General features: G+C 43.7%; 1 protein-coding gene across 4 annotated transcripts in view; it reads right to left on the bottom strand.

Moving 5' to 3' along the window:
* Positions 1–22,773, bottom strand: part of LOC147034671 (lysosomal alpha-glucosidase-like) — a 191,777-nt gene that overhangs the window by 108,733 nt on the left and 60,271 nt on the right. For all 4 annotated transcript variants that reach the window (XM_085887024.1, XM_085887020.1, XM_085887010.1 and 1 more), the window contains exons 8-10: positions 8,789–8,907; positions 8,231–8,362; positions 2,123–2,236 (exon numbers count right to left, since the gene is read on the bottom strand). In XM_085887024.1, the coding sequence (XP_085743150.1) occupies positions 2,123–2,236; positions 8,231–8,362; positions 8,789–8,907 (365 nt within the window). The remainder of the gene's footprint in view (positions 1–2,122; positions 2,237–8,230; positions 8,363–8,788; positions 8,908–22,773) is intronic.

Here is a 22,773-nt window from a genome sequence, read left to right on the forward strand (position 1 = left end):
CAGAATAATTCAACACAGACCCAGGAAGAACAGTGTTGGAACCCAGGAAGAAACACCCAGTATTGACAATGACGTAGAGGCGTTGGGGAGGTGGATCCTGCTCCATCCTCATCATCGCATGAGGCCAATCTCCCACCTTTTTCCCTCCGACTCCTCCTCCACAAGATCCACGACCATCGCGGGTGGTGAATACAGTACAGTACAGTACTGTACATGACTTTACAGATTACTTTTTGTTATTACCTCCACCACCGAATGTGAAGGTGGTTATGCTTTTACCCCTTTGTCTGTATGCAGGATATCTCAAAAAGTTGTGGATGGATTCGGACAAAACGAGGTGGAAAGTTTGGATGTGCCACAAGGACAAATCAATTAGACTTTGGTGAAGATACAAATCCAGATCTGGATACGAGAATTATTTAATTTTAAAAGCGATTCTTCACCATTGAGAGGGCCCAAAAACGATATAGTATTGTGTAGCATAATATTTCAAAAATGTATTGGGCCAGATATGTTCTTGTGGATCAGGCATTGCGTGGCAGAGGTATGCATTCTACGGAGTGCCCTTCTAGTTTTAATTTTCAATTCCAAAGAGGGGATCACACCTGGAAACTGACAACCTAAGTTATCCCATCCTACAAGCATGTATATGCCTAAGAGATTTACACTTTTGTACATTTGAAGGTTTTTTGTTGTTGTTTTTTTTTAAATGACCCATTATTGGTGCTTCAGAAGAATCCCTGATGCAATGGTCAAACATGCCAAATATGGTCACTAGAATATAATGTGGGTGTCAGGGCAGATATGGATATAATCAGGTCATATAAGAGTTGTTCTGTGTGATAATCACCAGAAATATGTATGTGTTTGATTGAACGTTGAAACAACCAACAAGTACATTTCAAATGAACGTGACCAGACCCTTCACCAGCATGTGGCCCGAAAGCAGCATTTCTCCCTCGTATTATGCAGAGCATAATATTTGTAAAATCCTCCCCCCTCTCCAAAGGTTGCCATGGATACATGAAATTGTCTTTTTCATTAAGATTAAAATTGACAATCTTAATCAAAGTTCAGGTCAATCGGATGAAAATTGATAATTTTTCAGATTGAAATTGATGATTTTAGAAGTTTGACCTTGAGGTGACCTTTGACTTTTTGGTCTCAAAAATAGTTGGTATCCCAATCCAGTAATGTACTATGCAACTGCTGCTTGATTCTCAAGTCAATTGGATGAAAATTGACAATGTTTCTGATAAAAATTGATGATTGCAGAAGTTTGACCTTGAGTTGACGTTTGACCTCAAAAATAGTTGGTTTCCCAATTCAGTGATGCAATATGCAAATCTTGTTCAAATGTCAAGTCAATCGGATGAAAAATGACTATTTCAGAAATTTAACCTCAAGATGACCTTTGACCTCAAAATCAATCGGCTTCTCAGTTGAGAGTACCTCTACAAGTTGGTAAAGTTTCATGATAATTGGTTTGGAATTATGACCTGTAGGCGACAAACAGATAGACAGACAGAATAACAAAATCGACTGACCAATATACTTGAAATATCTTAGATTTTGGAAGCAATAAGACAGAAAGGGGTGAAAACAACCACCTTCACCTTCGGTAGCAGAGGTAAAAATATGAAAGTTCCTTCCTGAGTAACTTTATGACAAAGGGAACACAAAAACAATCCAAACAAATATAATTTGTTTTGCCTTTACAACACCAGTGGTAAGAACTTCAGCAAATGCTGTGCACCATAACCCCATATTCATGGTCATCTCTGAAGAAGAATGCTCTGACATCAGCCCTGAATACTCAATGTCCATTGTCTCATCAGGCATAAGCTGGGTACAAGCGCTTTTTTTCAAGGAGCATATCAATTTTTTCAAAAACCAAACTGATTCATCCATTCAATGCCATTAAAGTTCCTGATCCATTCTGTGTTCTGCTCTTCCACGAACCTAAACTTTGTACCCCAAAAAAAATTCAATGTAGCCTACACAATGGTGTGTACTTTTAAATCGCCTGCAAAATGTAGTCGATCTTCTCTGAACGACTAATTATATCAAGATTTGCTTATATGCAAGCTATGTCTCCTGGATTGCAATCATATAACCTCACCTTGCCGATGAGTATCTTATTTCCACTTGAATCACGAACGAAGACACCTCGTTTCACGCCATCATCAAATGGCTTGTAGGAACCTGGAGTCTGGTTGGAACTGATAGCAGGGTCCTGCAGAGGATGTTTCACAAAACAAGCATAGCTGTCACCACTCAGTACATTTTTTATTTCAAAAAAATAAATAAATAAATAAAAACGAGACTCCCTTAAAACTAACAATGGAATCACAGAATTGAATTGACTCGGATCAGTGTGAAAACTATTCTGGGAAACTTCTAAATGACACTACTCCTCTCAAAACAAACACAGTTGCTAATGCCTCAGGTAAAGTGGGCTGCATAAGAATACTTCTCCCATCATATCCCCGACGAGCAGAGATCTTGAGGCATCAATACAAGAAAGTATTTACCATGCCTGCAACGATAGTGTTGTGGACCCGGGGTGCGGGCCATGCTAATGACACGATAAATGAAATGAAAGAAAACACAAAAACGAGCTGGGAACATTTCTATACAACACATTTATTTAATACAGAGGGGAGGAAAGGTATGTGGCACAGTGAATGGCGAAGACCACAAGGGGTGAACTACCGTGGGTTCCCACCAGACTCACCGGAATTGCAGGCCGTCGCATACGAATAACTTTGTGACGCGGTGGGTCGCTAATCGCAGGCGAATGTCAATAACTCGACCACGTGACTTAGGGTTCTCCATCTCATACTGTTTACCTAAAGGTCACATGATCTAATTACCGGGGAACACGCCCTCGGTACGCACTTGCTTAAACCGGATCACCTTACGAGATCAGATGCAGCCGAGCAGAACTGCCAAGCACATACTGGCGAGGAAACAGATCGTTGGGGAATAACGTCCTGGTTAAACTAGGGTGCGGGCCATGCTAATGGCATGATAAATGAAATGAAAGAAAACACAAAACGAGCTGGGAACATTTCTATACAACACATTTATTTAATACAGAGGGGAGGAAAGGTATGTGGCACAGTGAATGGGATTTTATTTAATGTACAGCAGGGGAAAGCAAGGAATTTGTGGGGTGCAAAAAAAGACAACTTACCAAAGTGGACACAGAGCAGGATTATTCAGACTATCTTCTACAATCTTACTTATCCAAGATAGGTGCCAACACACACACACACACACACACACACACACACACACACACACACACACACACACACACACACACACACACACACACACACACACACACACACACACACACACACACACACAGTCCAGAGAGAGAGAGAGAAAAGGTGAGGATAAGCACCCTAAAAGTACCTGGTGTGGTCGGCTAACCAACATGGCCGAGGATGCTTGGGGAGAGGTAGGTAGGAAAGATACTGGTGTCTACGGTGTGGGAGTGGGAGGTGCGATATATGCGATGTGAGGGGTGTGGCGTCATGCAAGAGGAAAATGTGATTGGGTATCAGTAACACGTTGTTCTTCATGCGTCCACAGTAGGAGGGATAGATGTGTGAGAAGGAAGATCCCTAACCTAACCATGTAAAGATCTGTATGTGTAAGCGTGTACCTCTGTGGGACGCTCTGCCTGAGTGTTCCCACCTCAAGATATGGTGCGTTATCTCCTCATTTATTCACCGGGACTCGTGGCAACGTGTGCTCTGGATGACTGGATGAGCGCTGTGATAATTCTGGACGCTCACCCAAGACGTCTGTAATGGAGAATACAACGTCTGTAATGTGGTCGAGCATCGCATGGCGCCAAGAACAATGGCCGACGCCGCACGGTGCTTAAAATAGTGTGGCGAATTGTAGTGATACAGAAGTACGAAGGGGCGCGGGAGGCGTTTGCGGTCAAAATGGGGAGATTCGTGAGGTGAGGTGCCGGTTGGGAATTGGCACGCAGATTTGAATGGAAAACGGCCCGAAAATTCCCGAGGAAGATTGTCTTGTGCACAACAGGAAGGCAATCCGAGCCATGAGAGGCACCACGGCGCGCCTCTTAAAAATTGTCCATTGGATGGCATGGATTATGGCTAAAAAGAAAGGGTTAGAGTAGATGTCAGAGTAAGGATTAAGATATATATATATATATATATATATATATATATATATATATATATATATATATATATATATATATATATATATATATATACATACATACATACATATATTAGACCTAACTACGAGCCACACGCAATACAATTCGTCCCGTTTACCCACTAGACATGAGGGAATGACTAACTACACGAATACGAATCAAATAACTGCCTGGAGATCACTGTATGTTGTGTGCCATTGCCTTAGTGGCATGCGGTTTTGCAGAACCGCAACAATATCAAAAAAAAAAAAATCAGCATTTCTCCTTGCCGAGTCATGCAAAGATCAGACAGACTGGGAATGCTGGAATGACATGACATCAATCAAGAATAATATATGCGTTTTTGTTTGACCTCATGCCATGTCATGACAGATGTCATGTTGGCTGTACATCAACAAGAAAAAAGAAATGCACAGCCATTACTGGCATGTTCACATGCCAGAGTGTTCCTCATAATGTTCCCCAAGGATGCACGACACCAGAAGTGCATTTTCCTGCACCGAGACCACTCGGATACTTTTGCAATCATTGCTGCCAATTGGCAGACTGCTGTCCAAGAATTAGCATCAATGGCACCACACAAGAGATTTCAAATATACCCATCAGAGATGGGGAATCCCCCGCCATTGAAATAAATGTTGACGCCCAGCCAGCTGGACGGACGGACGGACGACCCGGATGACAACAATATCCCCCTTCCGCCACGCGGCGGGGGATAATATATTGACGCCCAGCCAACCGGACGGACGGACAGCCGGATGGACTGACGACCCGGGTGACAACAATATCCCCCTTCCGCCACGCAGCGGGGGATAAAAACTCAGGACGTTTTGGAAAATTCATGAGTTGTACTCGGTTTGCCATGAATTGGTAATCATGGCAAAATAAAGCTCGTCTAATTTTCATTCGTCTTAGAAGATTTTCTGATGACAGTGTAAGCTCATGAATTTGTCTTTTTTTAAATGCAGCTGCAGATGTTTGTCAAAACGAAAATCTTCTTTTTTTTTCTATACCGGAACGAGGCTCATGGAAGAGCAAAGTAAAACAGTGGTACAAACTTCAAGGGAATCACCAAACAGTGAGGTGAGGAGAGTGAGGAAGGGAGGAAACACAAACTAGCAAGTAAGATTGTTGAGTTAGGAAGGGGTAATGAGGACAATAAAGATGGTGCATTACTTGCTTGAAGCCCTGAAGAGAACCAAGACAGAACAACCTTTGAAAGGTGGTTCAACAGAAGCAAGAAGCGAGGAACAAAAGAGTCGAGGTGGGCAGTCAGTCTGGATCTTGGAAGTTCAACCAGAATGGGGTTACTGGAAGAATGTTTCAAAAACTACTAAAATGTGAAAAGGAAAATTCATTCATAAAGTCTGCATATCTATGTTAACAAAAGGCAGTGTGTGTCAGTGTGTGCATCTCCTCCATAACTCCAAAACCATGACACATAGCGGCCTGAAACTTTGCATGCACAGCAAAGAAATCCAAGGAAATGCAAGAGTAAAAATTGCGAAGTTGGGTTAATTAAAACACCCCTTTTGAAGATAATTAACGACATGAATTAATTATATCCTTTATCAGGTGCTTCCTCGGCCAACTCACTCTTTGGGGTCTTAGGCGTATCCCAGGTAACTTCGCTGGGGTCTGAAGCCGCCATGTTTTTTGGCATGCTCAACCATTACTTGACGTGGAACAGACCGCAAGAAAAGTTCCCCCCCCCCCCAATTTACTCACTCATATAATTGAATGCCTATTAACCAAAGCTATGAATCGCTGGGTACATGCTTTTAAACGAAGGGGGGTGGCAGCATTCGTGGCTTTATTTCATTTTCACACATGCCATAACCTCGAGAATCTCTTAAAATAAGCAGAATTACAATATTTAAGCTCCAGAATCGAACTTCCAAGCAATTCTGACTCTGAAAAGTGTTCATTTGTCTAATTCAGACATATTTGACATCTCGGGCAACTCCGGAATCTGGGAGGTGTATTGTTTATTGTGACAGTTCAGTGATTGCTAATCGCATGCCAAGCAAGCAGTTTCTAATCAACCATTTTGTTTGAGTGCTTAAGCCACTTGGCAAGTGCTCTACAATATTCACACTGTCACTGAATACTGCATGTCGATTGACTTGAACAAAGTTCAGGGGCACTCCCGTGAGTTTTGGCCACTTGTTGTTCTGCAGTGAAACAGGTGGAGGCTGGCTCGCTGAAAATGTGAAATTATATTTTTCACGACATTCCCCTTTTTGTTCTTCCATTAATTATAGGACTCATCATTTCGGCATAGATAAATACAAATAAAAATTAAATGTTTCGCTTTTAAAACTTTCGTCAAATGCTTCGTGCATTCGACACATTCTTCAAGTTTCAATTGCGACACTGCGATACTATACCAGCGGTAGGAAGGTAACAATAAATTACATGATCACAAGGAGAAAAAAAATTTTCTGTTATGAAATGATGAAATCGCCACATCATAGCAAGAAAGCTGAGAGGTACGCATGCTCACTCTGTTTAGCCTGGATTTGAATCCTGACCCAGCGATAAACTGCCATCCTGGTGTTTCACAGGCAGAGCGATTCATCATTGTGTGTATCGTCTCTCGGATGAACGATAAAACTCGGCGTCACATCTGCCAGAATCACTCACCCCTTTCCCTCCCAAACCTTCCCTTTCCCCTTCTCTCCCACCCTCTCCCCCTTTCCGACCCCTCCCCCCCAAATAGTCTCTATCCCACCCCTCCCCCTGCTCCCCAACCTTCCCTCTCTGTTGAGGGGATGAGCATGTACAAATCAGATACGGAGTCAGCTGACCTGTGGGGTGCAAAGGTCACTGCATGTACGAGCATGCATGCATGCAGACCTTTGCCAGGAATATCACATGGGTTTTAAATGCTCATGCCCCAGGTCTCAAAGTGTGTGTGTGTGTGTGTGTGTGTGTGTGTGTGTGTGTGTGTGTGTGTGTGTGTGTGTGTGTGTGTGTGTGTGTGTGTGTGTGTGTGTGTGTGTATGTGTGTATGTGTGGTATCCACATATGCGAGTTTCAGAATGTGGAATGGAGTCCTCGAATGGCAGGCTCAAAGTATCCACCTTCATTTCAGTAAGGGTCACGATTCATGGACCAAGCTGTGAAGTTTGCTGTTCTCAAAGTTTTGTGCCGAGGGCTCTCTTCAGAATTGTCACTGATGCCTGGACAGCTTCCAACTGCTGTTAGTTTGTAGTACTATTCCAAGGGATGGTTTTTAATATCTCTGTGAGGTTCTTTATCATCATTTCCATCGCTCAAACTATCACTGGTACAACTTGGGCATTCTTCAGCTTCCAGGATCTTTTCACTTCATTTCTTGAGGTCTTGCTATTTCATCACTTTCTTGATTTCTGCATCATTTGGTCCAAAATCAATGGTATCAACACCTCAATTCGCAATGTCTTCTTCTCTTTTTTTGTAGCCAAGTATGACCTCTGGTCGCAATGCTTCGATGTTCACGCTCAATTGGATCATGGGGTCGAACGTGAGCGTTACTTCCATGTTTTCATGATTGCTTTTGGTTCATGTTACCACAAATTTTCGGAACTGAGGTATCAAAGTTTTTGCAGATGTGCCAGCAGATTACTTAACAAACTTTGTTGCGTCATTGTGTGTACAGCTGTTCTGACACGAGTTTTTTTGTGCGTGTTCGGTCAATAAGCAAAACATATCATTCTCTTTGCTAACCCCATTTCCACTCCTCTTCCAAAATTCCACTTCCTGCAGCGTATAGCAACATTTGGTGAGTCATCGCTTTCCCTCCCCCCCTCTCCCACAGCTTCCTTAATCCTCTCCTCTCCTCTTCCCCCCCCCCTCTTTCCCCTCTCTCCATCCCCTTTCCCTTTAATATCCCTGTCAGCGAAGTGACAGGTTATATTTGCAAGTAAAGAAATAGTACAACATAAACAAGCACTGAAATAGGTATGCAAGATATTAAGGTTACTTTTGGTAATCACAAAATAAAAGTCTTCATGGCAACTGCAATAACCATACCACGATGACGATGTATTTCTGCCCGTGATTGTGCAGGTTTTCAACGACGTCTGGCAGGCCGGTGAAGTTCTTTTTATTGTAGCTAAAGTCTTCTCTATCATGCATGTAATCAATATCATTCCACTGGACATCCTGAGGAGACGGGTATGAGGTAAGCACACAACATTCTGCAGAGACATGGCAAAACAAATGCATTGGCTCATATTGTGTTGCAAATTAGTCTTAATTCACCAGGATGACACATCATGGCATCAGGCTCTCATTTGAAAATGAATAAAGCAATTTCTAGACAATGATACATAAAACACAACCCCCAAAAGGTTTCTTATTGCCATTTGATGTTTCCTTTTAATGCTTCTGGGTGCACTGCCTTGATCGAAGGGGGGTGCAGTGTATCAGCAGCACAGCTTCACCCACACAAATTATGCAAACCAGCAAGCAGGTGCTATAAACACTCCATAAATGCAACTGAATGAATCCCTACTTTATTCACAACTGATTGGCAGAGCAGTAGTCCTTTAGCATCCACATCAGGTTTTGGTCATGTATAGGTCTCACCTGCGGCATTTGAGCATCTCGCATTGCCTGGATAATGGAGAGCGTAGCATTACTCGAACCATAACCCCAACGACAAAGGTGGAAACCAAGTCCCCAGTAAGGTGGCATAAGAGGCATTCCTGAAATAACGAAACAAAATTACAATAATTTTAACTTCAACCAAACACCAATAACATTGTCGCAGCAAATGCCCAGAACCGCAGAACCTGGGGGGTTGGTGGTGAAGGGAGAACCTGGGGAAGTAGGGGAAGATGGGGCTCCACCAATCTCCACAATTTTGGGGAAAATTCATGTCTAGGATTCTGAGTGCACATCCCATCCCTTTATATTTTTTCAGTGCCATCCGTATGTACATTAATGATGGATAATGCCCAGTAGATGTGTGTGGTGTGCAAGCACTAAGGTCATGAAGTTAGGTGGTGTATGTCGTCTGAGTCTAAACTAGAAGACAATAGAAAAAATATATATATTTCTTCCCACTATATTATTTCTTTAGTTTCTCTACATTCTTACTTGGACATTCCAGTAAATATATATTTTATCAGATGTCTTTGTCCTCACATAAATGAATTCCCATAAACCCAGCAACCAACAGTATTGGAGAGAGAAATTTTGACTTTGGGGTGCATAAAGAGCTGTCTTTGATCGACAATGATTCAGTGTGGTTTCAGCAAATTCAATCATAACTGTCATAACTGTAATCATAACTGTCCATAACTTTCAATCATAACTGTCCACAAGCAACATTATGCGGTGATTTTAATCGTCACCATGCAAATTAGCTGGGTATGGGCACCTCTAATCAACCATGGCACTTCAGCAAAGGACTTCTGTGACTCCATGGGACTGACTCAATTTGTAAACTTTCAACATAGATTTCTCCCAATGGCAAATCCTCCCTTCTGGACTTGGAGATGACCAACTTCTCCACAAATGTTTCCTGCTCTTCCTCTACTCCATTTGGTTCATCTGATCATATGCTTGTGAGAGTAAACATCTCTCTGGCTATTCCAAGAGAGCTGCCTCAATGTCGAGTCTTTCATTTCACTCAGACAGATTTGGGGGAACTGCAAGCAACAATCTCTCTTCCGGACTGATCTCCCATATCAACTGCCCCTGATGTTAACTCAGCCTGGGAATTCTTCAACAGAAACCTGCTCTTTCATGCACAGATTCATCCCATCTCTTCTTCAATTATCCTAACCTTCCTCCTACCCATGGTACACTAAATCCTGTGGCGATTGCAGTTGATCTGAAACAATGTGCCTTCTCTTCCTGGAAAGCAAACCTGAACAAAGTCAATCTCACCTCATTCCCCTGCAACAAGGTGTGTTCATGCTCAAGAAAACTAGAAAACAACATCTGTCCAACCTCAATATTGAACTTTCAAACTTGTCTCCCTCCTCTAAAACCTGGTTGGACCTTGTTAAGCTTGTCTCCAGATAAGTTAAACCAGTATGCTCCCCTTCTCCCCCTTCCCTCACATCAAATGGCACCACATAGACGGTATAGCACGATATTTTCAAATTTTGTGGACGAGTTATGACAAAACTAGGTGGATAAGTTGGTTAGGTGACAAGAACAAGCAGATCAGATTTTGGTTCGGGTCCGAATTTATATCCGACCTATCAGTGCGATATAAAAAGTAAAGTTTTCAGCCTGGCGGAGGTATGTACTCTACAGAGTGCATTTCGAGATGTGAAATGTTTTCCATAAATGAACATATAAAATGCTCCAATATTTGTGAACTGATACTTGATATTACAAAATGTCCAGGAGGTGGGGGGCATGCACCATGACCCACGGAGTGTGGTGTGCAAACAACGAGTGTATAACGGTTGCTCAAACTTATGTTTGGAGCTCCTGATCACTACAGAGCAGTGGATCACATCCCACCCCTCCCCTCCCACCCCACGACAGATCCACTTTATGAAGCGTTCTACGTCCCATGAATACCTCTGTAATCTGTTCAACATTGTAGATCAATAAAAGTTCGTAGTCCCCGTTTTGAAGTTATGCAGTTTAAAATGGCAAAAAAATAAAATAAAATAAATACACATTTACCAACAAGCATTAAATAAATACTTTCCCCTGATCATTATGAGCATGGAAATGAAGAACTATTCCCAGTTACAAGCGCAATCAAATACTTCATCGATATTATTACTCCAAATTCTAAAGCAAACATTCTGCCAATGTACATGAACTGGAATGAAAAATCAAATCATTGTAAAATCACTCTCAATCTACATTTCTGCTTCAAATGGCAAACTATTATTTTGTGGGGAAAGGGGAAGGAAAATTAAAATAAATTAAAAAATTACACGTTTAAATGAGTACCCATGGGATATCACGCATACTGGGCTTCGATAATCACATCGTTGCCAGAGAAGAATGTCAACTGAAGTGCTCCCAGGACATTTACTGCCTATCCTTTCTCATTTTACGAGCATCATACATATTATTTCTCATTGCGTGATGTCGGAATGCAACTTATTACATTTTCCAGAATTTATAACGCAATGGCAGGCACGATGACAAGTGAAAACACACACACACACAGACAGACAGACCAAGAAAAATGGGGAGAATCGAATGCACAACAATGACGCATTTAAATTTCAACTGTAAAGGAACACAACAATAACAATAAAATGAGAATCCAGATCTCGTCAAAATAAATACAGCACAAATCTCGAAGAAGAGGGAAACTGTCATTGCACACATCTGCAGAGAAAGACACCCATTAGACAGCGAGCATGTAATGAATGAATGTTTGTAATTGAATAATCTACTATATAAACATATAGCTTTGGCAGAATGCCAAATTGCACGCACACGCACGCACACGCACATGCACACACCTTCAAAGCTACAGACTCCAGACTAGGGTACAGATAGAACTTTGTGCGGGAAATGACATGGGCTATGTGGCCATGGCCTGAGATGCCATTTTGAGGCCGAAGTGAGCAATATAGCAATTTCTGGCAACCAAGATGACCAATTTCTCTCAAATTGAAAAGGCCAGATTTTTGGATTGCAACAAAATTAACCTTTTTAAAGTCCATGAAATAATTTAAATCTATAGATAAATTCAAACTTCTCACATCACTGGGGATGGGTATTTTTGCTTGTGTACGTGTGCACACATGCACATGCCATTCTGACCCGGTTGCTCAGGTTTGAATCCAGTGAGTTGCTGAGCGACTACGTCAGTCCCCATCCCAGAGACTTTCCTGCCGGATATTCGTGTCCAAAGGCTGTGTTATCATGCACATTGAAGTCGCTGCGCTGGGCGAGTGCCATGCCAACGGTCACGGGAAGATCTTATCTTGGCTGAAAAACCGATACCCATATGATTGCTGGAGAGCTAACGGTACCAGACAATGAACAATCGCTATCTCAAACAGATTATTTTAAATCCACTACATTAAACCAACGGAGCAAGCAGAATAAACTGAAGACAACGTCAGATTTATACACATCGAGTAAACCCTATAATATCGCAGGTTTCGACCAATTGCGGGCAACCTATTCCAATTGTTATAGCAGGATATTATTTCAACCAATTGTGGTTTTTGAGCTGAGATGAGTCATCGTTTGCGTCCATCCAGTACGTGTACGATTATCTCCCATTACAAGCCTTGTGTTGCTTCTCGTGCACCATTTTTAAATGAGCCCAAATGTAAAGCGATGGACAAAGTTAGTTGTGCTAAAAGGGAAAGAAAGGTTATGACAATGGGCGACAAGATAGAGTTGTTAGATCGGTTGGCTCGAGGTGAAAATGTGGCATCTGTTGGCCACCATTACAAAGTCAATGATTGTAGGTAGCACCTTCCCTGTTGTTCTCCTCATTCATAATCTTCATTTTCCTTTGAACCTCATTCACATTCCTCAATTGGGTTTAGATCGGATGAGTTTGCAGGCCAAGATAAAACCACAATGTCATGTGCAGAAATCCATGCCATTGTAGACGGTGATCTATGCACTGGAGCCAAGTCTTGCTGGAAGATGAAGTCAGTCATCAAATAGCACCTCAGCAGTTGGGATCATGAAATGCTCCAGCACATCATGATACATAACTGCATCAACTGTCTGATTATGCAGGCAGCGATGTCCTACACCAGTGGAACTCATGCCACCCCGTACCATCAGGCTTTGCAGAAACTTGACGCTCCACTGTAGACAGGTAGGGTGATATGTGACTTATGGATGGCATCATATTCTGGGTCCCTTGTCACCAAAGAATATGCAAAAATTTGATTTGTCCGTGGACAAAAGTTGACACCCCCCCACCCCACTTTGATCGGACACCTGATCCACGCTTTCAAAGGGAGTGGAGATTAAAGCATTCAGAGGAAGCCTTGAAAGGGAGTGGAGGTGAAAGGTATCCCCGCAGATGTTGCTCGCATGCAGGTTGCCCTGCAAGCTTCGCCACGCCGACTTTTGCAATGTGTGATTTCCCACCACTTGTGCACACGGGCTGTCCCGCCGATTTCCCACAACTTGTGCACACGGGCTGTCCCGCCGATTTCCCACCACTTGTGCATACGGGCTGTCCCGCCGATTTCCCACAACTTGTGCACACGGGCTGTCCCGCCGATTTTCCACCACTTGTGCACACGGGCTGTCCCGCCGATTTCCCACCACTCGTGCACACGGGCTGTCCCGCCGAATTCCCACCACTCGTGCACAAGGGCTGTCCCGCCGATTTCCCACCACTTGTGCACACGGGCTGTTCCGTCGATTTCCCACCACTTGTGCACACGGGCTGTCCCCCCGATTTCCCACCACTTGTGCACACGGGCTATCCTTCCGATTTCCCAGCACTTGTGCACACGGACTATCCTTCCGATTTCCCAGCACTTGTGCACACGGGCTATCCTTCCGATTTCCCAGCACTTGTGCACACGGGCTGTCTCGCAATCTACTCCACCATTTTCTCTCTTTGCTCTTTTATACCAAGCAGTTTTTCCACTCCAATCTCACACACACACACACACACACACACACACACACACACACACACACACACACACACACACACACACACACACACACACACACACACACACACACACACACACACACACACACACACACACACACACACACACACACACACACAGCAGCTGCCTTGCAGTCCCTCACACCCGTTCGCTCTCACGATCCACTCCACGACTTTCTTTCTCCCTCACACCACACAATTTCCCCACACTCACTCACTTTCTATGTACACAAGCCATCAGATGGCGCCCCGCGGCCGCTTCCGGGGTCCCGCGAGCACGTCAGGCCTTTGTCATCAGCTCCCGTGGGAAATATTTTAGAACAAATTTTATTTTCATCCCTTTACTTTCTCCCCTTCTAGCTGTCCATGCTCAGGTAATTAATCCGGCGTGGAGAGTTTACCATTGATCAGATAAGGTTTTTTTTGTCCAACGCGGCTGCGAGACCATGTGACCAATGATGTTGAATTTTCAACCAATATTCCCCATGCTAAATCAATCATGTTTAAAAATAAAATAAAATAAATTCCTAGGAAACCGCTCAACTTACAATGCTAAACATTTATGCATATATAATCCACTGTACTTGGAGAATATATTTTGATGATGACGTCAGTGAGGTGAGGTGGGGTGGCAGCCACATTGGTTTAAAGGGAGATATATTAAAAAAAAATTATATCTCAGAAACTGCTGAAACAATCAATACGTAAGCTTTCAGTTATGATCCACTACCCTTTCTCCATTTAATGTAATTTGTTTCACATTAATAAGTTTAGCCGTTTCAGAGAAAAGGATTTTTGTCATTTTCGATTTTCAAACCAACATGGCTGCCAAACCACATGACCTATGGCATTGAAAATTTGCACTCTGCCCATGATTTGGTAGGTAATCAGGTGTGCAAAGTTTCTTCTTGATCGGATAAGGTTCGTTTTTCTTTCCAATTTGCTGACTACACCACATGACCCACGACATCATCATTTTTGCCCTGTATGCAGCAATAGTCGGAGATGATATTTGTTACATTTCGCTTGATCGGATAAGCGGTTCCAGAGAAAACATTATTTAATATTTTCCTTCAATCCAATATGGCTGCCGAAACATGTGGCTGATCGCATTGAAATTTAAAACATACGGTCACCCAATCTGCTCGATCATAATTCTGAAGTTTCACTTTCATTGATGAAGTGGTTCAAGAGTAAACATTATTTAATACCTTCCTCTAATCCAATATGGCTGCAAACCATGTGACAGACATCAAAAAGAGCTGGGAACTTTTTGTTTATCTTGGATAGGCAGTCGCACCTGTAAAGTTTCACCTTGATCGAGTAAGCCATTCCCGATAAGATATTTGAAGTTTTTACTTTTCAATCCAATATGGCTGTCGAACCGCGTGACCTATGATATCACATATTTAGATTCTGCCTCTAATTGGGTAGTGGATCACACTTGTGAAGTTTCATCCTTAATCGGATGTGCGTTTTTCTATACAAGATGGCCACCAAACCACGTGACGTATGATGTCATAATTTTTACCATGTATGCAGCAATGGCGTTCGATACTTGTGAAGTTTCCCCCCAATTTTAAATGGGAGTATATTTTAGAGCAGCCTTGGAGGGAGTTGGTCCTTGGGCTGCAGGATTTGGACTGGGGAGGTTAAGGGGGTAGGCCTCATGGGATATTGGGTTTTGCCAGGCAGAACTTGGACGTGATACGTTCTGGGCCTCATGGGGAGTTTGTTTGGTGGAGTGGAGCATCTCTTGTCCATCGGTGTGCTGTCCAAGCGAGTGTCTCAGGCCGGTGGGGTTGCTGGAACCTGGAGGGGGGTTGAGACCTCTGGGGGAACGAGTTGGTTACTCCTGGGCACCTGGCATGATGCACCATGAGGACCACAAGGGAAAGTTGTTGTGGGTCGCACTTTGGTGGTGGCACTACTGAGGGCCAGTAAGGGCTTGATGAGGCGAACGCCTGGGTATGCAGTCCAACAGCCTCTTTGATGCTCTGGAACAGCTTGCATGAGGGACCAGCCATGCTGGGCTAGGCTATGGACACGTATCGAACTGCATAGACCAGGTACTAGTACAGCCCACCGGACAGCTACCGTATCATCTGTGGAAAGTTGTGTAACATTTCAGAAAGGTCCAGAGAGGCCTGTAGAGCCTTCCACAGATGGTCCATTGTGATTAATGGGTTCTCATTTGGGAAAATAGCCCTGGGTTTAATTTTGCATGTGAAGATTGGCTGCAGTAGGCGATGATGGTATTGAACGGGCTCCCCACTGGTAATTGCATTGTGATTAAATTTACCTTTCCTCATTGTGACGACTCACCATGCTTTGCTTGGGGGTATGCAGGTGAGTTCGGGAATTAGTATGGGTGACAGGCAAGAGTGGCCATGAGTGCAGAGCACATGGACCGGGTTAAAATGTGTTGTGAATAAAATAATTTCCACTGGTGGTTCTGTTTGTGTATTGGTGACTAGCATGTATGCAAGCCATGGCAGGTATGGACATCATTTTTAGTGTGTCCTGAAGGTGTAGGTGGAGAATGTATGGCCACTAGGGAGGGATCATTGCATGCAAGGTTTATGGGTGGGGAAGTGGAGTGCTTTCACAGGTAGATCAGGCTCTGAGAGAGAGCAAGGAATGTGGAGCTCTGCCATACCCTGCTCGCAACTGGGTATGGGAAACCAACCATTAGGAGGATCGGTTAGGTCAGCCATGTGGCGGAGGACCCCTGGCGACCATGGAAGGCCGCAGAAGGCCAATGGTGACCCACTCCGGCAGGGCTGTGCAGCAAAGGAAGCTGCAATGTTGCTGAGGGGTGAAGATGGGGAGTCCAGGGTTTCCTTTAGATGGGACTTTGCTTGTGCTGCAGGCATGCTCACACTGCTGCACCCCCACCTGCAAAGTTTAGGACCTCCCCACTGCCGAGTTGAAGCCACACCTGCATTTAATTGAGACGTTATGGCCTTGCAGGGAATGACTGGTTTTGGTAATGGTTGTCATTGTTGTTGAGTACGAGTGTGGGAATGTTTTGCTCGGTCCCGTGCGACTTGATGTGCGCTATGGAAGGAAGATAGCCCGTTAAACTGGATAGGTAGTAAGGAAATTGAGTATTTGGACTCAGCTGACAGTGAGAGCAGGTGACATCCACTGGGAGACTTGGTCAATTAGATGGGATTGTTTGTTTGAATTGTGGTTCAGGTGAACCTGCTAGTTTATTGTTTTTTGGTAGGCATTCTCTCCCCACCCTAGGACATCAAAGTGAAGAGACAAGAGGTCAGACAATTGTACATTTTTTAAATAATTTAAACAAAGTGGAGAGAGCATTAAAAAAAATACCCCTGAGCGGGAGTGCCGGTCATCTCTGCCAGCGGTCGAAAGTAACTGTGCCAGACTGGAATACGGGCAGTTCATAAAGTACGTACGCTCTACTTCCAGGTTTCAAAACCACCCACCCCCCTCTGTATGCAAGCTAGTGACCACCCACCCACCCACCCACCCCCCTCATACATCACTAATCGCTTGCAAAGGCAGCAGTTCCTTATGAACCGATGTTTGCAAGTCATGATGATGCAGTCTCTAGCGGTGTAATTTACCTTTTTATTTTAATCTCACAGCATATCATTTATGAAAATAAAAGTACAAATTGACATTCAAGACAATGTTAATGTCATAAATGAAAGTAAGTGTGCATATAAACTTTTGTTCCATTGTTTTAGTTAAATCTGACAAAAGCTTCAAATGTAATATTTGTCTCGGAGAGTTCCGGTTCTTAAGTTGATACTTTTATTTTTGTACGTACTTTATGAACGGCCCATACGGGGAATCAGAGCGAAGTTTGAAGGGCTATAAAATCAGAACGAGAGCAAATTAAAAAAAAAATGGCTCGTGTTGTTCTCGATATATAGTATCTATATATCGATATATAGATTATATATATATATATAGTCCATATAGTATCTGAATCACTAATAACATTTGATCTCTCTTGATAAATGAGGGAGGATATAAGATTTGAAATCGACGATTTTCGCAAATTTGACACCCTCGTGACGTTGACCTCGACCGTGGACGACTTTGAAAGTTATATCGTTGTGCACGTCTCATCGACCTCTATCCATTCCACTATTGGTTATTTGTCTTCACTCGGTTTGTGTACGGACGGACTGTTATTATTAGGTCATCTCTACTGAGATGATAGAGATGACCTAAACATAATAATAACAAGTGGTGCCAGGCACAACAAATCCCGCCCATTTAAGGCATAAAGTTATTTTGTGGATAAAATTTAAATTTGATACATCCTGAACCTGAATGTTGATTATAAGGAATAGAATAAGGAATATTTTAGTCTTAGTTTGAAGTCAATTAAACCATTTTTGACAGAGTTATGAGCGAAAAACGATTTTTCCCTTTTTGTGAACTGACCTTGACCTTTGACCTAATTGGACCCAAAAGTTAATGGGGTTGTCCGAGGTTCATTACCCACCTGTGGATACAATTTGACAGTGAGCCAGCCGTTTTCCCGTAAAGTTGTATTTTCGTAACCATGTTTTAGTTTTAATGGAAAATTTGTAATTTTGACGGATGACCACGACCCCCAAAACTTCGGACCCTACCGATCTTCACAAATATGCATTTTTCACTATAGGAATGGGTAGGATTATAAGTGACAAATAGAATAAGATTCACTATAAGCTTAGTTTGAAGTAAATCAGATCATTTTTGACGAAGTTATGAGCGAAAAACTATTTTGATCTTTTTGTGACCTTGACCTTTGATCAATTGGACCCAAAAGTTAATGGGGTCATCCAACGTTCATTGCCCACCTGTGGATTAAATTTGATAGTGTTTGCTAAAGCCGTTTTGACGTAAAGTTGCTAACAGACAGACAAACAGACAAACAAACAGACAAACAAACTGGACGATTACAATATCCTGCTCCCTCCCTCCGGGGGGTGGGATAATAACAACAATAGAAGTAGCTAAGGTTAGCTGTGGTTTGCCTCCAACAACCCTCTCTAGTTTATTCAAGCTAATTAGGTGTGTGACAGTAAGACCTAAGGCCAGAATATTGGGTTTCTGACGGAGAACCTTGACAGGTGCCTAAGATTCCGGGGAGGAGGCTGTATTACATCGAATGGTTGGGGGAAGGGGGGATTCAGGTATCCATAGCATATATACACACACACACGATGATGAGCCAAAACATTATGACCACCTGCCTAATATGCTGTTGGTCCTCGGTGTGCCGCCAAAATAGCGCCGGCCCGCCAAGGCATGGACTCTACAAGACCCCTGAAGGTGTCCTGTGTATCTGGCACCAAAACATTAGCAGCAGATCCTTCAAGTCCTGTAAGTTGTGAGGTGGAGCCGCCGTCAATCGGACTTGCCAGTCCAGCACTTCCCACAGATGCTCAATCGGATTGAGATCAGCAGAATTTGTAGGCCAGGGCAACACCGTGAACACTTCATCATGTTCCTCAAACCATTCCCGAACAATGTGTGCGGTATGGCAGGGCGCATTATCCTGCTGAAAGAGGCCACTGCCATCAGGGAATACCATTGCCATGAAGGGGTGTACCTGGTCTGCAACGATGTTTAGGTAGGTGACATGTCAAATTGATGTCCACATGAATGGCAGACCCAGGGTTTCCCAGAGAATCACATTCCCTCCACCGGCTTGTCATCTTCCCACAGTGCATCCTGGTGCCATCACTTCCCCAGGTAAACGGCCCACACGTAAACGGCCATCCACGTGATCGAAAAGAAAACGGGACTCATCGGACCAGGCGACCTTCTTCCACTGCTCCAAGGTCCAGTTCCAATGCTCGCGTGCCCATTGTAGGTGCTTTCGACAGTGGACAGGGGTCATCATGGGCACTCTGACCTGTCTGTGGCTACGCAGCCCCATACGCAGCATGGTGCGATGCACTGTGGATTGTGACACATTCCTCCCGTGACCACCATTAAAATTTTCTGTGACTTGTGCCACAGTAGACATTGTCAATTCGGACCAGACGGGATAGCCTTCGTTGCCCTCGTGCATCGATGAGCCTAGGGCGCCAAACACCCTATCGCCGGTTTGTGGTTTGTCCCTCCTTGGCCCACTGTTGGTAGGTACTCACCACTGCTGACCGGTAGCACCCCACAAGCCTTGCCGTTTCAGAGATGCTCTGACCCAGTCGTCTGGCCATAACAATTTGGCCCTTGTCAAAGTCGCTCAGGTCTTTACTCCTGCCCATTTCTCCTGCATCCAACACATCAAATTCAAGAACTGACTGTTCACTTGCTGCCTAATATAACCCACCCCTTGACAGGTGCCACTGTGACAAGATAATCAATGTTATTCACTTCACCTGTCATTGGTCATAATGTTTTGGCTCATCAGTGTATATACACATAACTTGTATACATTCGTCATCATAAGCATGCAAAAAATGAACCCCCAAATTAACACAATACAAAAACAGACAAAACTTTTGTAATAACCTAATATATATTGTATATGAAAAATAACAGTAAAAAATACCCCCGAACGGGAGTGCCGGTCATCTCTGCCAGAGGTCGACAGAAGCAAAATCAAATTAGGGGCATCTATAACCACCCCCATATGCGTCTCATATCACATCACAATACTTGAAGATTACAACGAACTGTCAATTTATCTCAAATGCATCAGTAATTATTAATTACGGTAATACAATAATATGGAACAATTATTGACGTCCACGGATTCAACATCACGTCGAAAATGTTCCTGTGAACGGGGATATTTTTCCCCCTCGCGATGACGACAGGCTCACCTTCATCTTCTGAAACGCTTTCATGTAGTCCGACACTACTTTCATAAAGTATGTACGCAGCCGTCGTACCACCCACCCACCCCTGTACGCAGCCCGTATGCAGGCTTGAAACCACCCACCACCCTCCTTTTTGTATGTACTTTATGAACGGCCCATATGGGGCAAAAATATGCAAAAATTTGCACAGGACCCGGAGCATCTTCAGAGATTGACGCCGGCCTCCGGATGACCACTTCAAATTAGCACCGGACATGTAAGAATCAGAGCGAAGTTTGAAGGGCTATAAAATCGGAACGAGAGCAAATTTCAAAAAAATGGCTCGTGTTGTTCTAGATAATAGTCCATAGTATATGAATCACTAATAACATTTGATCTCTCTTGATAAATGAGGGAGGAGATACGATTTGAAATTGACGATTTTCGCAACTTTGACAGCCTCGTGACCTTGACCTCGACCTTGGACGACCTTGAAAGTTATATCGTTGTGCATGTCTCATCGACCTCTATCCATTCCACTATTGCTTATTTGTCTCCACTCGGTTTGATTGTGGACGGAAGGATGGACGGACAGACTTCAAGACTGGCTTTATTAGGTCATCTCTACTGAGATGATAGAGATGACCTAATAATAATGAAAAGGGCACTCGGTAAAGCGCATACCTCCACCACGCAATGCCTGATCCACGAGAATATATTGGACCCAATAAGACCCCACGGGGTCTAAGCGGCGCTCGCATTCTCTCTTTTCTTGTTGAAATATCATGCTACACAGTACTATATCGTTTTTGGCCCCATCTCTCAATGGTGAAGATTCCCTTTACAAATTAAAAAAAACTCGTATCCAGATCTGGATTCGGATCTTCACCAAAATGGAATCATTTCTTCCTTTTCACACACCCAAACTGTCCACCAGGATTCATCCGAATCCATCCACAACTTTTTGAGATATCGCGCCATATATTACTTTAGCCCTATCACTCAATGGTGAAGAATCACTTCAAAAAAATTGAGTAGTCGGATCCGGATCTTCACCAAAATCTAATAAGTTCATCCTTGTCACACACCCAACCTGCCCACCAAATTTCATCCATATCCATCCACAACTTTTGAGATATCCTGCACACAAACAAACAAAAACAAACAAACAAAGACAGCCAGAGAGGGGTGAAAACAACCTCCTTCACCCTCAGTGGCAGAGGTAATAATAATCACTTTTAAATGTGTATCCTATATTTATTACGATTCAGTCATCCTCATCAACATCGTACCCCATTTACATGAGAAAATGTGTTCCTCCCAATTTAACTCATGTGGCTTCAAAATGGGTTAAATGAACGGCATTTAACTCGCTTGCAAATTTCCACTAAGCAACAACAAATGCATCAGGTCAGGTCAGGTATGGGAGCATGTGCCAGAGCAGGGCGTCGCTGCGTCCACTTTCCGCCGGTACTCCAGGGGCCTCCGTCTGGCCATCCCCCAGGCAGATGCCAGGCCCATCCCCATCTCCTTGAGATGATGGTCAACCTGCTGCAACCACGAGGCACGTGGTCGGCCCACTGGCCTCCTCCACTCATGAGACTCCCTCGCTGAGAGAATCTGGTGAGCAGGATCACCAGGATCACCAGCGTCAGGAAAACGAGCCACAGGTCCATACAGCCGCAACTGACGCTCACAGACTATGCAGGTAACAAATCTCATCCGAGTCTCTCTCAGCAACCGCTCGTTGGACACAAAATCTGACCAGCGATAGCCAAGGATTCTCCGAAGAGACCTGGTACCAAAGGAATTACGTCTCAGTCTCAGATCTATGGTCAGAGTCCAAGTCTCACATCCATAGAGCAAGACTGGAAGTACCAAGGACCTGAAGACTCGGACTTTCGTCCTCCCGCACAATACCGGCAGCGCCACACCCCATGATCCAGTGAATCCATGACTCCCCAGGCCCTACCCGGACGTCTATTGACCTTTGACTCACAGCCAGCAGAGACATGAATATCACTGCCAAGGTAAGTGAATCTTTCCACGATCTCAACATCCTCACCACAAACAAACAGACACAGACAGGACAGCAGCATCCAAGATGTCACCGGAAGCCTGGATCTTAGTTTTGACCCAAGAAACCCGTAATCCCAGCGGCTCCGACTCCTCATTCAGCACCTCGAGGGCCCCCA

Source organism: Eptatretus burgeri, chromosome 1, assembly GCF_056783735.1.
Source record: "Eptatretus burgeri isolate ZD-2024b chromosome 1, Ebu_testis_v1, whole genome shotgun sequence".
Lineage (NCBI taxonomy): Eukaryota > Metazoa > Chordata > Myxini > Myxiniformes > Myxinidae > Eptatretus > Eptatretus burgeri.